Source organism: Eurytemora carolleeae, unplaced genomic scaffold (genome assembly GCF_000591075.1).
Source record: "Eurytemora carolleeae unplaced genomic scaffold, Eaff_2.0 scaffold29, whole genome shotgun sequence".
Classification (NCBI taxonomy): Eukaryota; Metazoa; Arthropoda; class Copepoda; order Calanoida; family Temoridae; genus Eurytemora; species Eurytemora carolleeae.
Window position 1 is genome coordinate 575,399 of NW_019396073.1, and position 20,653 is coordinate 596,051.

The window sequence follows — 20,653 nt, forward strand, 5'->3', positions numbered from 1 at the left end:
GGAGGGGGGAAAGGGGGGGGTAACAGGGGCTGAACCCCCCTGAACAACTGAACACTATGTTTGTATTCGACTTCCTCCTAACGGGAGGTTAGCCCCCACCCTCCGACCCCCTGAAAATTTTAAAAAGTTAAGCCCCTGACTAGGTGTCGTCATTGTAAGATATTGTGTACATTCATCATTCATCCAGGTTTCAAACATTCATGTATTCATGTTTCAAGATTGAATAGAACATTGGGCTGACAAGAGAGATAGGTCAAGTTTTTACAAAAGAGATTTTTCTAGATTTTAGATTTCAAGTGGGTTCTACAATTTTTTTAAATCTCTTGTTTTCATTGTTTACCGAACTAATCCTAACTTTATTATTTTAAAGGGAGTGTTCGCGAAAAATGAAAGGGGGAATAGGCTTAATGCGGGAAAAAAGCGCTTTTGATCGGTACTAATCTTACTTCTATCTGTTGCGTCTATAAGGAGAAAATTGTTAAAAACGACTAATACCGAAGAACTTAGTGTCCGTACAAATTCAGAAAGATGCAACATTCAACTCGGATCGTAAACAAATCAATTTGATTCCAAGCAAATCATTCGGATAAATTACAAACAATAGTCATCGATTATTTTTCGACACATTTGTAAATAATTGATATTTCAAAATATTTTATATTTGTCTTGATCTGAGAGTTACTTTTGAAAACATTTATTCCTGTTTCGGGGATTTTTGATAATGAAGACGACATTTTCATATTTTCCAGGAATGTTCGAAAATCCAGCGCCAGCGAAAATTATTTCATAAAAAACAAAATCAAAAATATTATGAAATATCAACTATATACGAATGCGTCGAAAAATAACCGATGACTTTTGTTTGGAATATCTGAATGATTTGTTTGGAATTAAAAAATTCATTTGTTTACGATCCGAGTTGGATGTTGCATCTTTCCGAATTTGTATGGGCGCTGCGTTCTTCGGTGTGAGTCGTTTTTAACAATTTTTTCCTTTTAGACGCAACAGATAGAAGTAAGATTAGTACCGATCAAAAGCGCTTTTTTTATTGCATTAAGCCTATACCCCCTTTCATTTTTAGCGAACACTCCCTTTAAATAATATTTTAAATTATTGTAAATTATAAAATATTTTTAAAGATTTATTAAAGCCGAAAATTTTGAATGAATAAATCAAAATTGAACTTAATAAAGTTTATCCGACAAATGTTTTATGATAATTCGGTGAAAATTGTATACAATAGTTGAAAATATTTAGAGTACTTTTTATCAAATAATCTTATCCATCTTTTTACTCTCAGGTATACAAAAGCATCAAAAAATATGATATGAAAATATTGAATAAGATTAAATTTTGAAATCAAAATAAAGGATTAGACTTTGAATTAGATATTTCTCTGAAAGATGTGTTAGTTTGATAAAAAGGGGTTATCTTAGAATTTTACAAACATATATTGAAATTATCAGAAATAAAACCTTACAGCAATCCTCCACATCATTGATCAGCATCTGTTGTACATAATTTGACAATTTCGCGGATTTTTAACCGAAATTTCGCACATTTCATAAAAAAATAAAAGCAATTTAATTGAAGAAAATACTTTTGAATTAAACATTTCAAACAACGTATTTAAGACTTTTTCCAACCTCCCTGAAGTTGTAAATGGTATAAATTATGTATGCTAACATATATCTAAATAATCAGACCTGGGGAACAACTCACCCTGGCGGTCCCTCTGGTCAATAGTCAAGCACTTGATAAAGAAATGTTCTTCACTTAACTCAATATATTGGATAAGAAAGTAGAATATGACGCAAAAAACATCATTTATGTTGTAAAGTTACAATTTAACTACTATGGGCAATTTCTACAACAAAGAAAAAAAACTGGATTTGTTGATTTTAAGTTTCTAGCATCTTTCTATGAAAAAAAAATGTAACTCTTCTGCTTGTGACACAATTTAGTTAAAAGATAAATAGAAATTAAGTTTACATTTTGTTAAGTTGGAGTTAATCTGGGGTCTCCCCAGTATCTGGAGTACAATACGGGAGAGGAGAGTATCTGGATCTTCTGGAAACCACCAAGGATTGGAGCCGCTTGCATCAAAGGGATAAAAGTATTTTAGATATTCAGTTTTCCAGCCCTATAGATAATAACCTTTTATACATTAGTTGAACATATTTGTTTTTTATTCGGTTTCTGGCAGCAACCCAGGTGTACTTTTATATTTGAACAATGACACGGAGGGGAGTTTTCAGAAATAAAAATACTTTTTTTTTCACCTTTCAGGATATTTTGTTTCTTGGGAAAGTTCGAGGTAGATGCAGGCTTTTTAACAGTAATTTAAAAATGTGTCCATATTTATTATTATTTGTTAAGAACAGGTATTACTTTTTACGTTCTTAAAAGAATTTATAATTCGTGACATTTCTTCAAAAAAACGTCCAAACGAAATAATACTAACTAGCAACAATACAAGTTTCTAATCAACAATAAGTCTCTTCGGACTCAAACACAGAGTTGATAATTTCAGAAATGGGGTGAGAGACAAAATATAAGATAATCATTTATCAGAGTTTTCTTTATTTAAGAAATTAATAAATATCTATTAACAAGAGGTAATAAGTGTAATAAGAGTTTACTTTAGTGAAGAAGTTAAACTACTCATAACAGGTTCCACTACTTCTTCTTGTTTATCAAGTCCAGCTTCGCATCTACTAAAGTTTATCTAAAATCTAACATTGATTCGACATACAGTGCACGAACCCCCATTTTGAAATTTATAAACTCTCTTAGTTTTGTTTAGTGAACAGACAGTGTACCTGGAGGGAAACCATGTAAATGAATTTCAGATAACCGGTTTATCAGCTTGTACTGTTTATACACTCAGGTAAACTGGTTTATCAGCTTGTACTGTTTATACACTCAGGTAAACTGGTTTATCAGCTTGTACTGTTTATACACTCAGGTAAACCGGTTTATCAGCTTGTACTGTTTATACACTCAGGTAAACCGGTTTATCAGCTTGTACTGTGTATACACTCAGGTAAACAGGTTTATCATCCTGTGCTGTATATAATATTTAGGTACAAACATTAAAAACAGCTGGCGTTATTCAGAAACACATATTTCTTAAAGAATATAAAAAAATAAAAATTTAACTATAGCATGCTATGCTCCAGTACAAAAACTTTAAATGTAATAAAAATAGGTTATTTGAATTTTGATATTTTTCTATGTACAGTATAATAGCTTACTCAGCTGACTGGGGGGTGGTAACCAATAGTACTGCAGCTACTGTACAAGTATCCACAGCAGCAGGTACAAGGGAATATACAAGTTTATTACAGGTATTGAATTGAATACAAGATTACTCACAAATATTGCTTTGCGGTTCCGTTTTTCAAACATTTAAGGTTTTTTTTTACTTTTAAGAGATCATAAAAGAAACGTAGATGCTGTTCCCACTTCAAAATTGTATGCTCAATAAGTTTGCCTTTATTGTATTACTAGTTTGGGAACCCAGCTTTGCCTGGATCTAAAACTTTACCTTTACAGGGTTACCCACAAAGGATGAAACTGCAAAGACGACCTGAAACTCGGATAATATGACGATTTCAAGGTTAAATTGAGTCTTCTTTGTGGGTAACCCTGTATATAGAAGATGCAAAATTATTACTCTGGCCAAAGTTATAAACTAAAACGATTTACATTTGTAAATATACTTTGCTTGTCTGTTGATAGAAGCACTTTTTAAACCTTAGTATGATCAAAACTATTGAAGATATTCTTGTTTTCTCTTTGAGAATTTTTCATTTCCAACATTAGTTTCTCTACAGTAGTGATTTGGGGATTTATTTCCAATAAACAAGATAATCAAGTGGAAACATTTAGTATTTTCTTTTTTGTAACTTCTGATTGCAGATTCTTAATGATTGATTTAGAATTTTATAGGAGCCACTTAACTTAAAGGTTTTTGAGACTCTTTTCATAATGGTTCATTACATATTCTAAACAATACTTTTTTATAATAAAATAAAATATTCTTTAAATGTGTACTAAGCTGAAAACTATAGAATGAGATATCCTTAATCCTGATCGCTTAATCTAAGTATCTTTTGATTTTATTCTTAATCCTCTTTTTTGGATACAATACAATACAGATACAATGCTATATCGATTTAACTAATATCCGATTGAATTAAAGTCAGCTGTTCACAAGCCGGCTTTAAGGGCATTTAAGCAAATATAAATTTAATCATGTTAATATGAAATTATTGAAAAATATATTTTATCTCATTTTAGGACTATCATCATTTGTAACGTTTGTCTTAACAAACATTAATCCAAAACTTACATTTATTTAATCGATGTTTAGTTCAATTGATATGACACAATTAACACCAGAAAAAAAATGGTTTTTAAAAAGTTAAAGACATAGATAAATAAATAAACATAGATAGCTTATGTACGCAAAAACAACAAAAATTGTACAGTCCGCGAACTCATACTTCTAGGGGTCAAAGTGTACTTCAATGATAAGCGGGGTAGTTTGGTGTTTTAATGGATTTCATAACAGAGTTTAAAATAACTCCGGGAATGGAACTATTTGAACAAAAATATTTCACTGAGCAATATATCATATTGACGAGAACTGAAGAAGGACATGAGAAGGACTAAACTAACTTAAATTTCTATCTACAGAACTCATGTACACCACAAGTACTCAATGACATAAGAACAGCCAATGTTCACAACCGACCTAGTTAATCTATATAATAGGAATATCTTTAAAACATCTCTGTACATTTATATCTTTCAAGATGAAAAATGTCGTCTTATGCGCAATCTATCTTTATCTATGGTTAAAGAGTACATCTTAACATGATACGCCGATTAGTTGAATTTTATGCTTCTTTCTTGGATATCGAATGCGTATTAAAATAATCTCGGGTTTAGTTAAACCAGGAGTTTAAGCATTAATCTTGATATCCATCATTCTAAAGTTTTCAGCTCTGAGTAAATACTGCACATTAAACATATTATCGGAAATCCAATACATTGACAGAAATATAGAAGAACATTCAATATGTGACTAGAATAAATAAAGGTAGTTTAGACCAACGATACTATGTGAAGGATTGGGGAGGTAGTTTAGACCAACGCTACTATGTGAAGGATTGGGGAGGTAGTTTAGACCAACGATACTATGTGAAGGATTAGGGAGGTAGTTTAGACCAACTATACTATGTGAATGATTGGGGAGGTAGTTTAGACCAACGATACTATGTGAAGGATTGGGGAGGTAGTTTAGACCAACTATACTATGTGAAGGATTGGGGAGGTAGTTTAGACCAACAATACTATGTGAAGGATTGGGGAGGAGGCAGAATTGTTCTGTTATTATTTCTTTATTAGTGGTTCCTTATAATTAAAGACTTGTAATTTCCTTTGCCAAGATCGTCAATAACAGTCCAAAGACCAAGCTCGACAAAATTAAGGATTTTTTGGTCGTATTTATAGTCTGATCCTTTGTGGTTAACCCTGTATATTCCTAACTTTTACAGGCATCCCTGGACCGGTTTCAAATGTACACAAACAATCATCTGACGATCTGATTCTAGTGATGTGCTGGAATCCACCTTCTCAGGTTACAGTATCACTATCAAGGATAAAATCTGCTGTGACGTAATGACAGTGACATTTAGAAATATTTGTCTGATGTACAATTGCCGCGTATACAATAACATATTCTGAATGTTTATTATACATATGGAGTACCGTCTGCAAAGCATGTGTAATCATTAGGTAGGGCGAACCGCGTCAGTTATATCTCCCTTCTATTCCTTACTCCCTGGTATTTATTTAGGCCTAGCACTCCTGTTCTAAAATCCATTCCTTCTTTCCTAAAGTTTTCTTTTCTTTCCCAATACGTCATGTATTAAAATTCAAGCAATCCTTGTCCTTAGTTATACTGTCATTGGTGTACAATTTGTGTATAATTTGTGGGGAAAAGAGGGCTAGCGCCCCCCCCCCTCTATAATGCGCTATAACTATTTTCTATGTACTATGTGTTCGGTTCGGGTGTACTGTTTGTGCTGATAAAAGCTTGCTCGTCACTTCCTAAAACTTCTTTTTTTTGTATTTTTTTCTGGATAAAAATTAATTAAGATTCTTAATGAAGAGAAATTTTCTTACGTCATGAAATATTTCTAGTTTCCAAACTGTGTAAAAGATTACTCTGTAGAAATATCATCAATGATACAGTTCAATAAAACAACAACATCAACATCAATGATACAGTTCAATAAAACAACATCAACAAGTACGCGCCAACAGTTAGGTAATAATAACCAGTCAAATCTTGTATATAAAAAAGCTTAACAACTTTTTGATCTTCAAAAGTTATCTTATGTCAAATTGAGTATCAAAGAAAGGTTAGACGAATTTAAAGGGACTGTAAAGGAAAAATTAAAGGGGGTATAGGATGAACCTGAGAATCTCAGGCGTTGAACGATACATATAAAACAATCTATTCGATGTTTCTGTCTCGAGAAATTGATTTTAAAAAAAAAACTGTGCAAAATTTATCCGAAAATTCATATATATTCAATTTTGTAAAAAAGTTGCAGTATTAAACATATCATATTCCACAAATACGCAACCAATCTCAAAACGACGATATCCCACAGAAATCTGAGAATCTCAGGTTTGCTCCTGTTATAATTATTTTATTTTTATTTTGCATTTCTAATAGATATACTTGATAATATTATTACATCTAGTCCGTATAGTCCGTATAGTCCGTATTATGTCACCAGAACTTCAGCCAATGGAAGTGCAGTACACTGGTCACGTGATTTCCGTCTATCACGTGACCAGTATACTGCACTCTCATTGGATGGAGTTCTTGTGACGTAATACCGACTTATAAATAACATTATCAAGCATATCTATTAAAAATGCAAAATAAAAATAAAAAATTATAGTGGGAGCAAACCTAAGGTTCTCAGGCTTCTGCGGGATATAATCGTTTTCAGGTTGTTTGCGTATTTGCTGAATACGCAAACCTACTAAATTTATACCAAATTTCATATACATAGATTTTCGTATAATTTTGACAAAGTTTTAAATCAATTTCTCATGGGTCTCGATCAACTCATGAAATGCTTAGGTTTTATCCTATATACCCCCTCTATTTTTCCTTTACAGTCTCTTCAAGCTCTCCATAATGTTGTACCTTCTACCTTCTATTATGTATCTTCAATAATTAAAAATAATTTGGACGTTTCATTTTGGTTTTATATTAATAGATTGAAATCCAAACAAATGTATCCACGCACGACGAAAAATTGTTAATTATAAAAATATTGTTTGAGTATATTTGATCCTAATTCACTTTCATTCCAAGCTTTTTACCAACATATTTATTTCTTTAGTTTAAGCTTACAAATTTATCTTACAATCTTTAGTTTTAGACTTAATGTAGTTGCTTGACAATAATGTAAATTCCATGAGGGTTCAAATATGACAGATTAAAATGGTTGATTACAGTTTTGAGGGTCATTGCTACATTATTTTTCTTATTTTAATGAAAAGTGAAACAGAGATTTTCAAGTTGCCGATACATTTTACTTTATTTATCTATTTACTTTGCTAGTCTGGTTGTTTGTCTATTTGTTTTATCCAATAAACGTCAACCCGGCTTACTGATCGGGCCCGAATAGAAAATCTGCGAACTTTGAGAATGATAAAAATTGGCCATTTTCCAATCAAAAGTAAAGCAAAAATTGTAAATTGTAAAGGGGGCGCGAAAGGTCCTAGCCGCCTAGTTTTTACACATAATTGTAGAATCGTATTTATTATCGAAACTGGCAGAAAATGACACCTGTATAGGATCAAAATAGTTTAACTGTTAAACCACAACATTTCTGTAATGTAAATATTTCTTTTGACTCCCTGTACTTCAGATGAGATTTGTCGGGCATATGAAGTACAGGATTGCTCTACAATGTACAGATTCTGCATATCTCCTGGTAAAATTTGATTTTACTTTAATAGTTCATCTGAAGTAATTATTGTGAACTATGGTGATGCTGTAAAATATCTTGCCATAGAAAAATCCTCAGCCGTTTAAAAAAAAATCATAGTCATACTTGGACATAGTTCACTGCTTTATGGGTTTTAATTGCAAATTGTCACATTGTCACATCGTCACATTGTCACATTGTTACATTATCACATTGTCACATTGTTACATTGTCAAATTGTCACATTGTCACATTGTCACATTGTCACATTGTCACATTGTCACATTGTTACATTGTCACATTGTCACATTGTCACATTGTCACATTGTCACATTGTGTAAGAGTTGCATTGTGTATATTTTGTTTTAAATTAAACACATTCATGCATTTTATACTGTTTAAAGAGTTTTACATGGGACATTTTGTAAAGTTATTAGTAAAAGAAATTGAGTCTTTGCCACAAGTTCAAATTTTCTAATCCCTATATCTTTGCAATTTGATAATGTAAACCTACGATATTTTAAACTAAAATTAGTTTATCTAACAGAATTCAAAGTTTTAGATATCTGAGGTCTACAACGTTTGTTTGGCAAGATAAAGGAATTAAAAATCAGAGTTTGTGACAAAGACTCAATTCCTATATTTGTAATGATCTGAACTATATTATAGAGAGTGTAAGTGGAAGACGAGGACCAGCAACATGTGTAGATAATATAGAGTCCGCTCAATGTAAACTTAAAAATGATTTGTAATTAAGATTTATTTCTTTTACTTTGTGTACGTAAAAGTTAAAAGCTGAAATTATGGTTATGGAACGGGGTATACGCATTACCCAGCCCCCCCCCTCTCATCCCTTACCCAATACTTAAAAATTTTGTCTTTAGAACTTTATAATTATCATAAAAGGAATTGAGTCTTTGCCACAAACTCTGATTTTCTAATCACTATATCTTTGGAACCAAATGTTGCAGACATTAGATATTTCAAACTATGAATTCTGTTAGATCAAATAATCTGAGTTTGAAATATCAAAGGTTTACAACATCGAGTTCTAAAGATATTGAGGTTTAAATGTTTGATTTTAATCCAAAGACTTAATTCCTTTACGGTTGATTTATATCTAAAGCATTTTATGTCGCAAAATGTGTGTCCCAGGGTCTTACTTCGTTTAAGTTGTTTGGTTGTCTTACTTAATTTTTGTTAATTAAAGGAGCTTATTTTTTGCCTCAAATTCTAAATTTCTAATCTTTATCCATATATTTGCATCCTGATTTCGAATACTTTTAAAATTTCAAGCTTTGAATTCTATTCACTATCATCCATAGGTTGCAAAGATATAGGGATTAGTAAATAAGTGCTTAAGATCGATTGATTTTTTTTTCTCAAAAGATGCAATCCATGAATTTCTCCGTGTGAAGACAAAATACAGGATAACATGAAATCCAAATAATGTTGTATTTTTCATATATCGGAAAATAAGTATTCCAATCATGAGAGCGAACGTGATAAAAGGAAAAATAAGATGACGGCAGGAGAAATAGCATTAATATTTAACACAGGAATTTCAAGAAACCTCCTTTATTTTATCAAGACTATAAACGATTCACAATCGTTAAAAATATTTATCAGAACCCGCCGTTTTTCTATAGTTTATGCCATGCATTAAACCTTCCAAATCATGATTAAACCGTATATTTTGTATCTGTAATGAATTTTGTTATCTGAATTACACCCCCCCTAAAAAGAAAAATACAAACATAAACCAATTACAATGTCGTTTGCTGTATAAACTATTTGGAGGAGATCGATTAAAAATAAGTATTTTCTTGACAAAAATAATTACAATTAGAAATAGTTAAAACTTATTTTGAAATATGTTACATTGTTCATTTTTTATTGTATATTAGCCTTGTCAGGATGATTGTGTAATAAAATCAAAACGGCTGAACCGAATTTGTCAATATTTTGATTGGATTCTTTAAGAGGAGTGGAGACAAAACGCCCAAAAATCAAAATGTCCAATATTAACAAAAAGCCCAAATAACATAATGTCCAAGATTTCAAAATGTCCAAAGTTACAAAATTTTACAAAATAATACAATTTCTTGTTCAAATGAACATATCAATAGTTAAACTGAACCAAAAGATAAGTCAAATGTATGTATTATTTCAAGGTTAGGGTTGGTTAAGACAATTTCTGGACCGAGCGCTGCTGCTAGGACAGGCTTGGGTGCCGAACGCTGCGGCAAGTAGTTTAAATAAAATAGTTAAACTGGACCAAAAAATAGGTCAAATGTATGTATTATTTCAGGGTAAGGTTATGTTAAGATAGTAAATCAAATGAGCATAAAAATAGTTCAAATAAACCAAAAAATTGTAACTTTGGATATTTTTAAACCATGGACATTTTGCAATGGAAGTGTATCATGCGAAAAATTCTCCCCAAAATGGGGAAATCTTCTAAATAGTAGGTTGTGTAAATTTTCAATAATGTACGAAAAAGAGCTTTATGATGCATGGAAGAAAAACATGAAAGGCAGTGTGCACTGCAGTTATTAGAAAACCAAAAATTTAATTTTTCTCTCTAAATAAAATAAAAATAAGTTGAGGTATTACACGCCAAGCAAAATTAGCTTTTAACTTAGACATTTTTAACAAAGATTTTTTTATTACTTTGGAGTTCAGAGGTCAGAATTAATAAAAAGAATAAATAAGTTGAACTAGGTATTTGATGAAGTTCTTCTTTGAGCAGAGTTGAAACTATAGAAGAAGTATGTCTATACATAATTGTTTCAACTATACTTTTCCTTTGGTATCAAATTTGACCCAAGAGATGTCTGAACTAAATATTATTTTGTTTTCCCCAAGAAACCTTATTTTTTATTAAAAATGAATTTATCACATCTTTCTTGCATGTTAATACCATTAAAAATTAAGAAGTTATTTTTTAAATTTTATTTAACAGTCAATGTATATATACGTATGTAAATATAATGAAAAAAATGTATAAGAAACACGACACAAAATTGTTTTTAAAAAATCGGTCACTACTAGCTGTTCAAACTACATCGAGAGTAATAAAGAAACAGTAACACTTAAAAACGAGAAGTGTAAAAAAAATTGAACAAATTGAGGCCCCGTAGGCCATGGCCCTGCCTTGAAAATGCTTGTAAATGCATGACGGTAGCTCGGTGCAAGACTGGAATTTAGAAAAAACTTTTGAAAAATGACGTGGCTTCTTTCATCTTGGATTCTGCAATCTTCTTCGCCTCTAAAACAAAAATATTAAATTATTTTTAAAAGAAAAAATTTTATGAAATAACATTTAAAACGGAGAAAATATTAAATTCGAACTTTAGTTTTAAGAATCCTCTTGTTTTACAAGAAAAATCAATTCTAAGAATGTTTCCGATTTTTTTTTAGAAACTTACGCGCAACAGGATCCCCATCCTCCTCTTCTCCTTTCTTCTTCGGACCAAAGTTATCTTCTTCATCATCACTCTCCTCCTCTTCCTCCTCCTTTAAACAGATAATCAATATTATCTTCTTCATCATAACTCTCCTCCTCTTCCTCCTCCTTTAAACAGATAATCAATATAATCTTCTTCATTATCACTCTCCTCCTCCTCTTCCTCCTCCTTTAAACAGATAATCAATATTATCTTCTTCATCATCACTCTCCTCCTCTTCTTCCTCCTCCTTTAAACAGATAATCAATAAAAGTTAAGAACTACCAGGGTTACCCACTAATGTTAATTATGATAAACAAAGTATATGTCTAAGAAAGTACGGTAAAGTATGTAAAAGATGAATAAAATCAAATTAAACGTAAATAAAGAAAACCAAAGAATCCTAAGCTGAAAAATTTAGTTTGCATAGTGATATCTTTAATCCCGACTGCTTAATCTGAATATCCAATGTGGACACTTTTAATTTCATTCTTAATCAGCTCTTTTTCTTTCTTTTTCTCTCTCTGCGAGTTTCCGACCAATAAGAGTTCTCTCAATACATGGCGCGCAAAATTTCAAAATTCTCGGCCTCTCTGATTGGCTGTTCTGATTTCTCCAAACCCCACTTGATTGGTTGAGTTATATACACTTTTGTAGATACTAACTTCAGATTAAATTAATCTTGAAATTTAAAAAAGATGAAATCAAGCATTGATCTCGATATCCACAATTCTAAAGTTAGGTTAAAAAAGATGAAATCAAGCATTGATCTCGATATCCACAATTCTAAAGTTTGAAGCTCTGAAGTAATCTATAAAAATACAATTATTGCTCTCAGAAGTTTACCAATGTAAGGTTATTATATTTACATTTTTTATTCATTAAATGTAGTATTTACGAATTTTGTCTTTTAAATACTTATTTATTAGAAAGTAATAAATATATATATTTCGGCGTAATCCTTACACTATGAACATTAAAAAAAATTAATTTTTTTTCTAGTTTTGATGCGCTTTGTATAATAAAATTTTAAAACGTTACAAAGTTAATTAAAATTCAAGCCGGACAAACAAAGGTTAAGTTAGTTCCGCGTGATCTTTGATTTTAATAATTAATGTAGTTACCTCAGGTTGTTTCTTCTCAATCTTATAACGATCCCGGATTTTATCTCTCTCTACATCTCGAACCTTTTAAGAAAACAAATGAATTTGGAAAAATGTCAAAAGATAAAAAGAAATAATAATAATAGAATTCTGAACTTGAATAAGATTTTATAAAATATTTGAAGCGTGTAAAAATGTTGAAAAATGGTATTAAATGATTTATTTCATTTAAAGATTTGGTAAATGTGGATAATTTTGTTCCAAAAAAATGCTCTTTATGTTTTCCTTTTAAACCCGAAAATGTTCCATATTTGATGTCAACCCCGTTTTTTCATATCAATAGCTTTTAAGAAGAACAAGTTGTGTTTAATAGCAAGTAAGGTTTCTAACCAGGGTTGTGTATGTAAGGTGAGATGCACTGAATGCGCTGCAATGTACTAGAAATGACGCCTTCATGGCAATGGACACTCAAAATCCTCGTATGACTTAACTGATTATTGGCGGAAGATAAAGGTCATACGAGGATTTTGAGTGTTCAGTGCTATGAAGACGACATTTCTAGTACATTGGAGCCCATCCATAGTACCTAATCTTACTATACAACCTTCTAGTACATTGGAGCCCATCCATAGTATCTAATCTTACTATACAACCTTCTAGTACATTGGAGCCCATCCATAGTATCTAATCTTACTATACAACCTTCTAGTACATTGGAGCCCATCCATAGTATCTAATCTTACTATACAACCTTCTAGTACATTGGAGCCCATCCATAGTATCTAATCTTACTATACAACCTTCTAGTACATTGGAGCCCATCCATAGTATCTAATCTTACTATACAACCTTCTAGTACATTGGAGCCCATCCATAGTATCTAATCTTACTATACAACCTTCTAGTACATTGGAGCCCATCCATAGTATCTAATCTTACTATACAACCTTCTAGTACATTGGAGCCCATCCATAGTATCTAATCTTACTATACAACCTTCTAGTACATTGGAGCCCATCCATAGTATCTAATCTTACTATACAACCTTCTAGTACATTGGAGCCCATCCATAGTATCTAATCTTACTATACAACCTTCTAGTACATTGGAGCCCATCCATAGTATCTAATCTTACTATACAACCTTCTAGTACATTGGAGCCCATCCATAGTATCTAATCTTACTATACAACCTTCTAGTACATTGGAGCCCATCCATAGTATCTAATCTTACTATACAACCTTCTAGTACATTGGAGCCCATCCATAGTATCTAATCTTACTATACAACCTTCTAGTACATTGGAGCCCATCCATAGTATCTAATCTTACTATACAACCTTCTAGTACATTGGATCTCATCTTACTATACAACCTTCTAGTACATTGGATCTCATCCATAGTATCTAATCTTACTATACAACCTTCTAGTACATTGGATCTCATCCATAGTATCTAATCTTACTATACAACCTTCTAGTACATTGGATCTCATCCATAGTATCTAATCTTACTATACAACCTTCTAGTACATTGGATCTCATCCATAGTATCTAATCTTACTATACAACCTTCTAGTACATTGGATCTCATCCATAGTATCTAATCTTACTATACAACCTTCTAGTACATTGGATCTCATCCATAGTATTTAATCTTACTATACAACCTTCTAGTACTCTAGCCCATCCATAGTGTCTAATCTTACTATACCAGCTTCTAGTATATTGGATATAAAATTCTTAAAAATAACAGCTTTCATTTTTTTTCTAAAATATAATTTAAAAAGCTTATTAACTTTAATGACATTATTTTACGACGCATAAAGCCAGGCAAAAAAGTTATTATCAAGGGAAATTTGAAATTTACCTCTCTTTCTTTCTTATATTTATTCTGACGTTCCCTCTCCGCTCTCTTTATCGCATCTTGCCTATATATTTAATTATATTGGGACAGTTTAAAAAATGTTCTTGTTTTATAGTATTCTCCAGCGTGAAGAGACGTCATGACTTAATGATTCAAGAACTTAGAAATGCACTGCACATTTGTTGAATTTTATACATTTTTGTAAAAAATTGTAAAAAAAAGGAAGCGAGAGAAACAAACAATTTAGCTCCTGGAAGTTGTAAAATATCTGCATTGTTTATATCAAAGCAAATCTTAATTAAAGTTTGTTAGAAAGATGTCGGAGTTAAAGGGAGTGTACGCGTAACTTCCATGCAAAGATGACAATGCCCGATTAACAATGGTACCTTTGAAACCTTTATCCGATCAATAATGTGGAAGATATTGTCGTTTTCTAGGTTTGAAAGTGCTTATTTCTGATAAAATGTTTTTCTGTAGCAGAAATGCGCCAATCACCTTTGTAGAGAAACAGTTTTTAAAATTATAAACATTGATATCTAATTCATATTTGATCAGACAAAGCTCTCAAGGATACCGTTGTGTGTTGGTCATTTCAATCATTGCATTGAGGGTCACTTGAAATAACGCTTACAGTCCCTTTAATACAAAATAATCCACCAGTTCCGAGTACCCACTCCTTCTCTGCTGAAGTGAAATTATTTCAATAAAGAAAATAAGTTTTAGCCACAAATTATATAGTTGCATAGTTGCATAGAGTATAGTCGTATATATAGTTGCATAGTTGCATAAAGAGTGTAGTCGTATATATAGTTGCATAGTTGCCTAGAGTGTAGTCGTATATATAGTTGCATAGTTGCATAAAGAGTGTAGTCGTGTATATAGTTGCATAGAGTGTAGTCGTATATATAGTTGCATAGTTGCATAAAGAGTGTAGTCGTGTATATAGTTGCATAGTTGCATAGAGTGTAGTCATATATATAGTTGCATAGTTGCATAAAGAGTGTAGTCGTATATATAGTTGCATAGTTGCATAGAGTGTAGTCGTATATATAGTTGCATAGTTGCATAAAGAGTGTAGTCGTATATATAGTTGCATAGTTGCCTAGAGTGAAGTTGTATATATAGTTGCATAGTTGCATAAAGAGTGTAGTCGTAAATATAGTTGCATATTTGCATAAAGAGTGTAGTCGTATATATAGTTGCATAGTTGCATAAAGAGTGTAGTCGTATATATAGTTGCATAGTTGCATAGAGTGTAGTTGTATATATAGTTGCATAGTTGCATAAAGAGTGTAGTCGTATATATAGTTGTATAGTTGCATAAAGAGTGTAGTCGTAAATATAGTTGCATATTTGCATAAAGAGTGTAGTTGTATATATAGTTGTATAGTTGCATAAAGAGTGTAGTCGTATATATAGTTGCATAGTTGCATAAAGTGTAGTTGTATATATAGTTGCATATTTGCTTAGTTGCATAGTTGCATAGAATGTAGTCGTATATATAGTTGTATAGTTGCATAAAGAGTGTAGTCGTATAGTTAGTTGTATAGAGTGTAGTCGTATATATAGTTGCATAGTTGCATAGAGTGTAGTTGTATATATAGTTGCATAGTTGCATAAAGAGTGTAGTCGTATATATAGTTGCATAGTTGCATAGAGTGTAGTCGTATATATAGTTGCATAGTTGCATAAAGAGTGTAGTCGTATATATAGTTGCATAGTTGCATAGAGTGTAGTCGTATATATAGTTGCATAGTTGCATAAAGAGTGTAGTCGTATATATAGTTGCATAGTTGCATAGAGTGTAGTCGTATATATAGTTGCATAGTTGCATAAAGAGTGTAGTCGTATATATAGTTGCATAGTTGCATAGAGTGTAGTCGTATATATAGTTGCATAGTTGCATAAAGTGTAGTTGTATATATAGTTGCATATTTGCTTAGTTGCATAGTTGCATAGAATGTAGTCGTATATATAGTTGTATAGTTGCATAAAGAGTGTAGTCGTATATATAGTTGTATAGTGTGTAGTCGTATATATAGTTGCATAGTTGCATAGAGTGTAGTTGTATATATAGTTGTATAGTTGCATAAAGAGTATAGTTGAATAGTTGCATAAAGTGTGTAGTTGTATGGTTAAATTGTTTCCAAAGTTTGTTGTTCAATGCTTTCATAGTTCATATCTAATCAATATATTGAAATTTCAATATATTACAATATATCAAAATGGTTTTTTATAAGTTTTGCAAAATTTCGTTATATATTATTGGTATACATGGGTGTAGGGTATATTAAATATATATATCTTTTCTTCAAAATATAAAATTTAAAAAAAAATTTAAAATAAATTTAACTAAAATAAAGAATCCGACAAATAGAATTGCAATCTAATTTGTAAAGAACAGTTTCCGCTGAATTGAAGGTTTTAAATTCTCATCTTTATTATTTTTTACCTCATTTGCTCTTGTTCCTTCTGTTCCTCTTTCGTCATCCCGTTGCTGTCGTCACTTCCTCCCACTTTCGGAACAGACTACAAAGTAACGTAAACAGTGAATGGCGTTCATATCAATACTATGAAGACGACTTTTATTCATGTTGTTAAGAGAAGTTGTTAATTGACAGCTTCGATTTCTGTGTTTCCGTGTATCCATGCTGTTTAACCCTCATACCTTAATCCCGTAAAATTAGGAATCCTTTAGTAAATGTGATGGTATTTCAAGAAATAAATTAAAATCTCTTTTCAAACTTTAAACTTTTCAATCTGAATATTCTAATTAGGTTTTAAAAACTTTTAATTTTATTGATTTACGTTTGATGAATAAAGAGATTTCAGTTTTTCTTTTTAAAAAAAGTTCTTTTCATCGTCTTGCTTTCAAATAGTAAAGAAAACTTAATCTAGCTTGGGTTTGAGCTGGATACGTTTTTCCTACCATATTCATCTCAGATAAAAAAACTTAAGTTTTTCTCATTTATTTTTAAATTTAGAGTTGAACAAACTCGACTAATAAATGTACTAAAATAATATAATAAGTTTTCTGGAAAATTCAGAGAAAAAAGAAAGATAGAAATTAACAAAACTGAATAAATAAAAAGTTGGATAGGGGGAATGGGGGGATGGGATCCTGATCTTGTATAACATTTTAAGTTAACTAAAAAAGGTAATTTGAAACACCCCTCTTTACAAAACCTAAAGTTGCGCCTTTGTGAACATGAGTATCGGATTATTATGAAATAAAAGAAAAATCTATTCTTTTTTCTTCTTCAATGAATCTTCATTACATTATTTATCACTTAGATTATATATATCTAATCAAAGGAAGGAAAAGTAACTGAACATACAAACATACATATATATATATATATGCTTTAATATCGTCTTCATTTTGAATTGTTTTCTGTAAATAGAGCAACATCGAATGGCTAAAACGATTTAAGAAAAAGAGGGTAAAACTTTGATGTGAGATATACGTGCTTTAATGTTTTATACATGAAGAGTATTGGCATCAAATTCTTCTATGTGAATCGGCTTTTTTGTTTTTAATTCGTAAATTATATAAACCTTAAACACAAGCAATGCATTAAATTTAAGCAACTATGATTTATATGCGCAAATACAAGTTTTCCCAATGTTTACATTTAAGGAAAACTATGATTATTTGGCCTTAAAGAAGAAAATGATTTTTTTAGTCATTATTTTTCAGCTAAAATGTGTTGAAAATGTGCATAAAAATATTTATGTTTTATAAGTTTATGAATTAGGTTTCGGTAAAAAAATCAAATGTTTATTACGATAGAAAGGGGGGGAAATTAAAGCATTTCATAGAAAATTATGTCATAGCTAGCTGTACAATGTACAATGTANCAAATTCATGATTTTGAACGTCGACTTTACGCTCAAACTCAGTAATTATACATCGTGGAAAAGTTTTATATGTCTCAAATGAATCCTAAAGAATTTGTTCACAGCACTGCATACTCAGTTTAACTACCTTACATAGCCGGTCTGTCCCTTTAATAAATTTATTAGTTTATTTTCTAAACTTTGTTTTTAAAAATTTCTCTGTCTGCGTAATATGTCCTCTCTTTGAACTTGTTCTCCATAAAATATACAACAAAAAATGAGCAAGTCAGGGAAGAGTGTCACAAAGGAAATTTTTGACAAATTACCGGCATTGAACCCATTGGATTCATCATTTTTAGCATCATCATCTTGAAGCAGGTTTTAGTTCTTCTACTTTAGTCTCAAACACAAATATTCTTCTTATCTGGAAAAATATCTATCGGATTTATTCATTTCTTTTCCTCTCGTTGTAAAACAAGATATTAATATATTATATATTGCTCCCTATCTATGTTCTACTGCTCCCTGTATTATGGCTCCCTATCTATGTTCTACTGCTCCCTGTATTATGGCTCCATATCTATGTTCTACTGCTCCCTGTATTATGGCAACCTATCTGTGATCTACTGCTCCCTATATTTTGGCTCCTTGTATATGGTCTACTTGTCCCTGTATTATGTCTCCATATATATGGTCTTCTACTCCCTATATTATAGCTCTCTGTCTATGGTCTACTACTCCCTGTATTATAGCTCTCTATCTATGGTCTACTGCTGCTATGAATGTGTCTAGTATAGATCCTCAGCTGGGTCCGAACTTATATACTGCCTCGACCTCGGGGGTTTTTAGCAGGGTGACACAGTGGTTCAAGTGAAGGGCACAGTGGTCCAGGGGGAGGGCACAGTGGTTTAGGAGGAGGGACTTAGTGGTTGTGGGGGCGGGACACAATTGATTTTAGAGAGGGACACAGTGGTTAAGGGTAGGCAAAGTAGTTTAGGAGGAGGGTGGGACACAATTTTTTTAAAGAGAGGGACACAGTGGTTCAGGGTGGAGGCACGGTGGTTTAGGAGGAGGACCTCTGTGGTTCTGGGGGCGGGACAGAATTGTTCTTAAAGTAGGACTCAGTGGTTCAGGGAGGAAGCACTGTGGTTTAGGAGGAGGGACTCAGTGGTCCTGGGCCGGGGGCGGGGAAACAATTGTTCTGAGAGAGGGACACTGGGGTTCAGAAGAAGGGACCAGTAGTTAGGGGGTTTAGAAAGAGGGGGGGGGGGGAGTGGGACACAGTGGCACAGGAGCTTATAGTTTTAGAGAGGTTATGGAGAACACTGAAAGTGTTTATAAGAGAAGGCCCATTGGTTCAAGACCTTTAGCGGAGATACACAGCGTTCTAAAAATGATGGTGGGGATTGTTTTAAACCCTAGGGACCATTGATCATTTAGTACAGGAAGGGTAGCGGTGGTTTGAAGGTACACAGTGGTCTATGAAGGTGGAAGGCATTTCTGTAAACCAGGGTACATTTGAACATTTGGTTCAGGACGGGGGAAGGCCTTTTAGTGGGACGTAGCAAAGTGAATTCACTTTGTGGACCAAGTAGGGGGTCAGGTGGCATTTGACCAGTGGACAATTAAACATGCGGGTTGCAGGGAAACAAGGTAGAGGATATTGTGGGAACCTTAGTCAGATGAAAGTGAATTGGAATACAAAAATTGTCGATTCCTTAACTTGACTTTAAATAACCACCACTGCGTGAAAACTAGAGTATATAAAAGAATGGATNCCGCCCCATGGAGGCTGCCCCTCCTTTCCAAGCCGAGGCCTGAGGACACAAAGCCAATTCTCGCAAGCCTCTAAGTAGGCATAAGATCGTATGTATTAAGTTGTTGGGTTTCTATCTAACTTTCTATCTATTCCATATTATGTCTACCCGCTGTTCTGTCTAGTTTTTAAAATAAAATCTTATTTGTTTTTATATTCTCAAAATATTTGCGTTTTAAAAACGAACTATGTTTGTCACTTTATTTAATTCCCATCCTTCTGTTCATCTGTCTGTTAATACCTGCACATATTTANTTTTCTATATTAATCTCTGCATATCTGATTATCTAGCTATTTTCTATATTTATCTCTGTATATCTGTTTATCTGTCTTTATTCTGTATTCATCTCTGTATATCTGTTTATCTAGCTGTTTTCTGTATTTATCTCTGTATATCTGTTTATCTGTCTGTATTCTGTATTTATCTCTGTATATCTGTTTATCTAGCTGTATTCTGTATTTATCTCTGCATATCTGTTTATCTAGCTGTATTCTGTATTTATCTCTGTATATCTGTTTATCTGTCTGTATTCTGTATTTATCTCTGTAT

General features: G+C 32.1%; 2 protein-coding genes across 2 annotated transcripts; one reads left to right on the forward strand and one right to left on the reverse strand.

Moving 5' to 3' along the window:
* The first annotated feature begins 56 nt into the window (after positions 1 to 56).
* LOC111713782 (uncharacterized) lies at positions 57 to 8,801 on the forward strand. Its single transcript, XM_023488724.1, has 10 exons — positions 57 to 87; positions 2,004 to 2,108; positions 2,290 to 2,317; positions 2,807 to 2,854; positions 2,972 to 3,007; positions 3,245 to 3,321; positions 5,568 to 5,650; positions 6,217 to 6,343; positions 7,971 to 8,036; positions 8,700 to 8,801. The coding sequence occupies exons 1-10, from the start codon at positions 57 to 59 to the stop codon at positions 8,780 to 8,782; spliced, it is 684 nt and encodes a 227-aa protein (XP_023344492.1). The 3' UTR covers positions 8,783 to 8,801.
* Positions 8,802 to 10,970: 2,169 nt separating this feature from the next.
* On the reverse strand, positions 10,971 to 18,721 carry LOC111713453 (complexin). Its single transcript, XM_023488310.1, has 6 exons — positions 18,614 to 18,721; positions 16,900 to 16,976; positions 14,451 to 14,511; positions 12,604 to 12,666; positions 11,462 to 11,549; positions 10,971 to 11,301 (listed from the first exon to the last, which is right to left on the reverse strand). Exons 1-6 carry the CDS (start codon positions 18,653 to 18,655, stop codon positions 11,237 to 11,239), a joined length of 396 nt encoding a protein of 131 aa, XP_023344078.1. The 5' UTR covers positions 18,656 to 18,721; the 3' UTR covers positions 10,971 to 11,236.
* Positions 18,722 to 20,653: the final 1,932 nt, after the last annotated feature.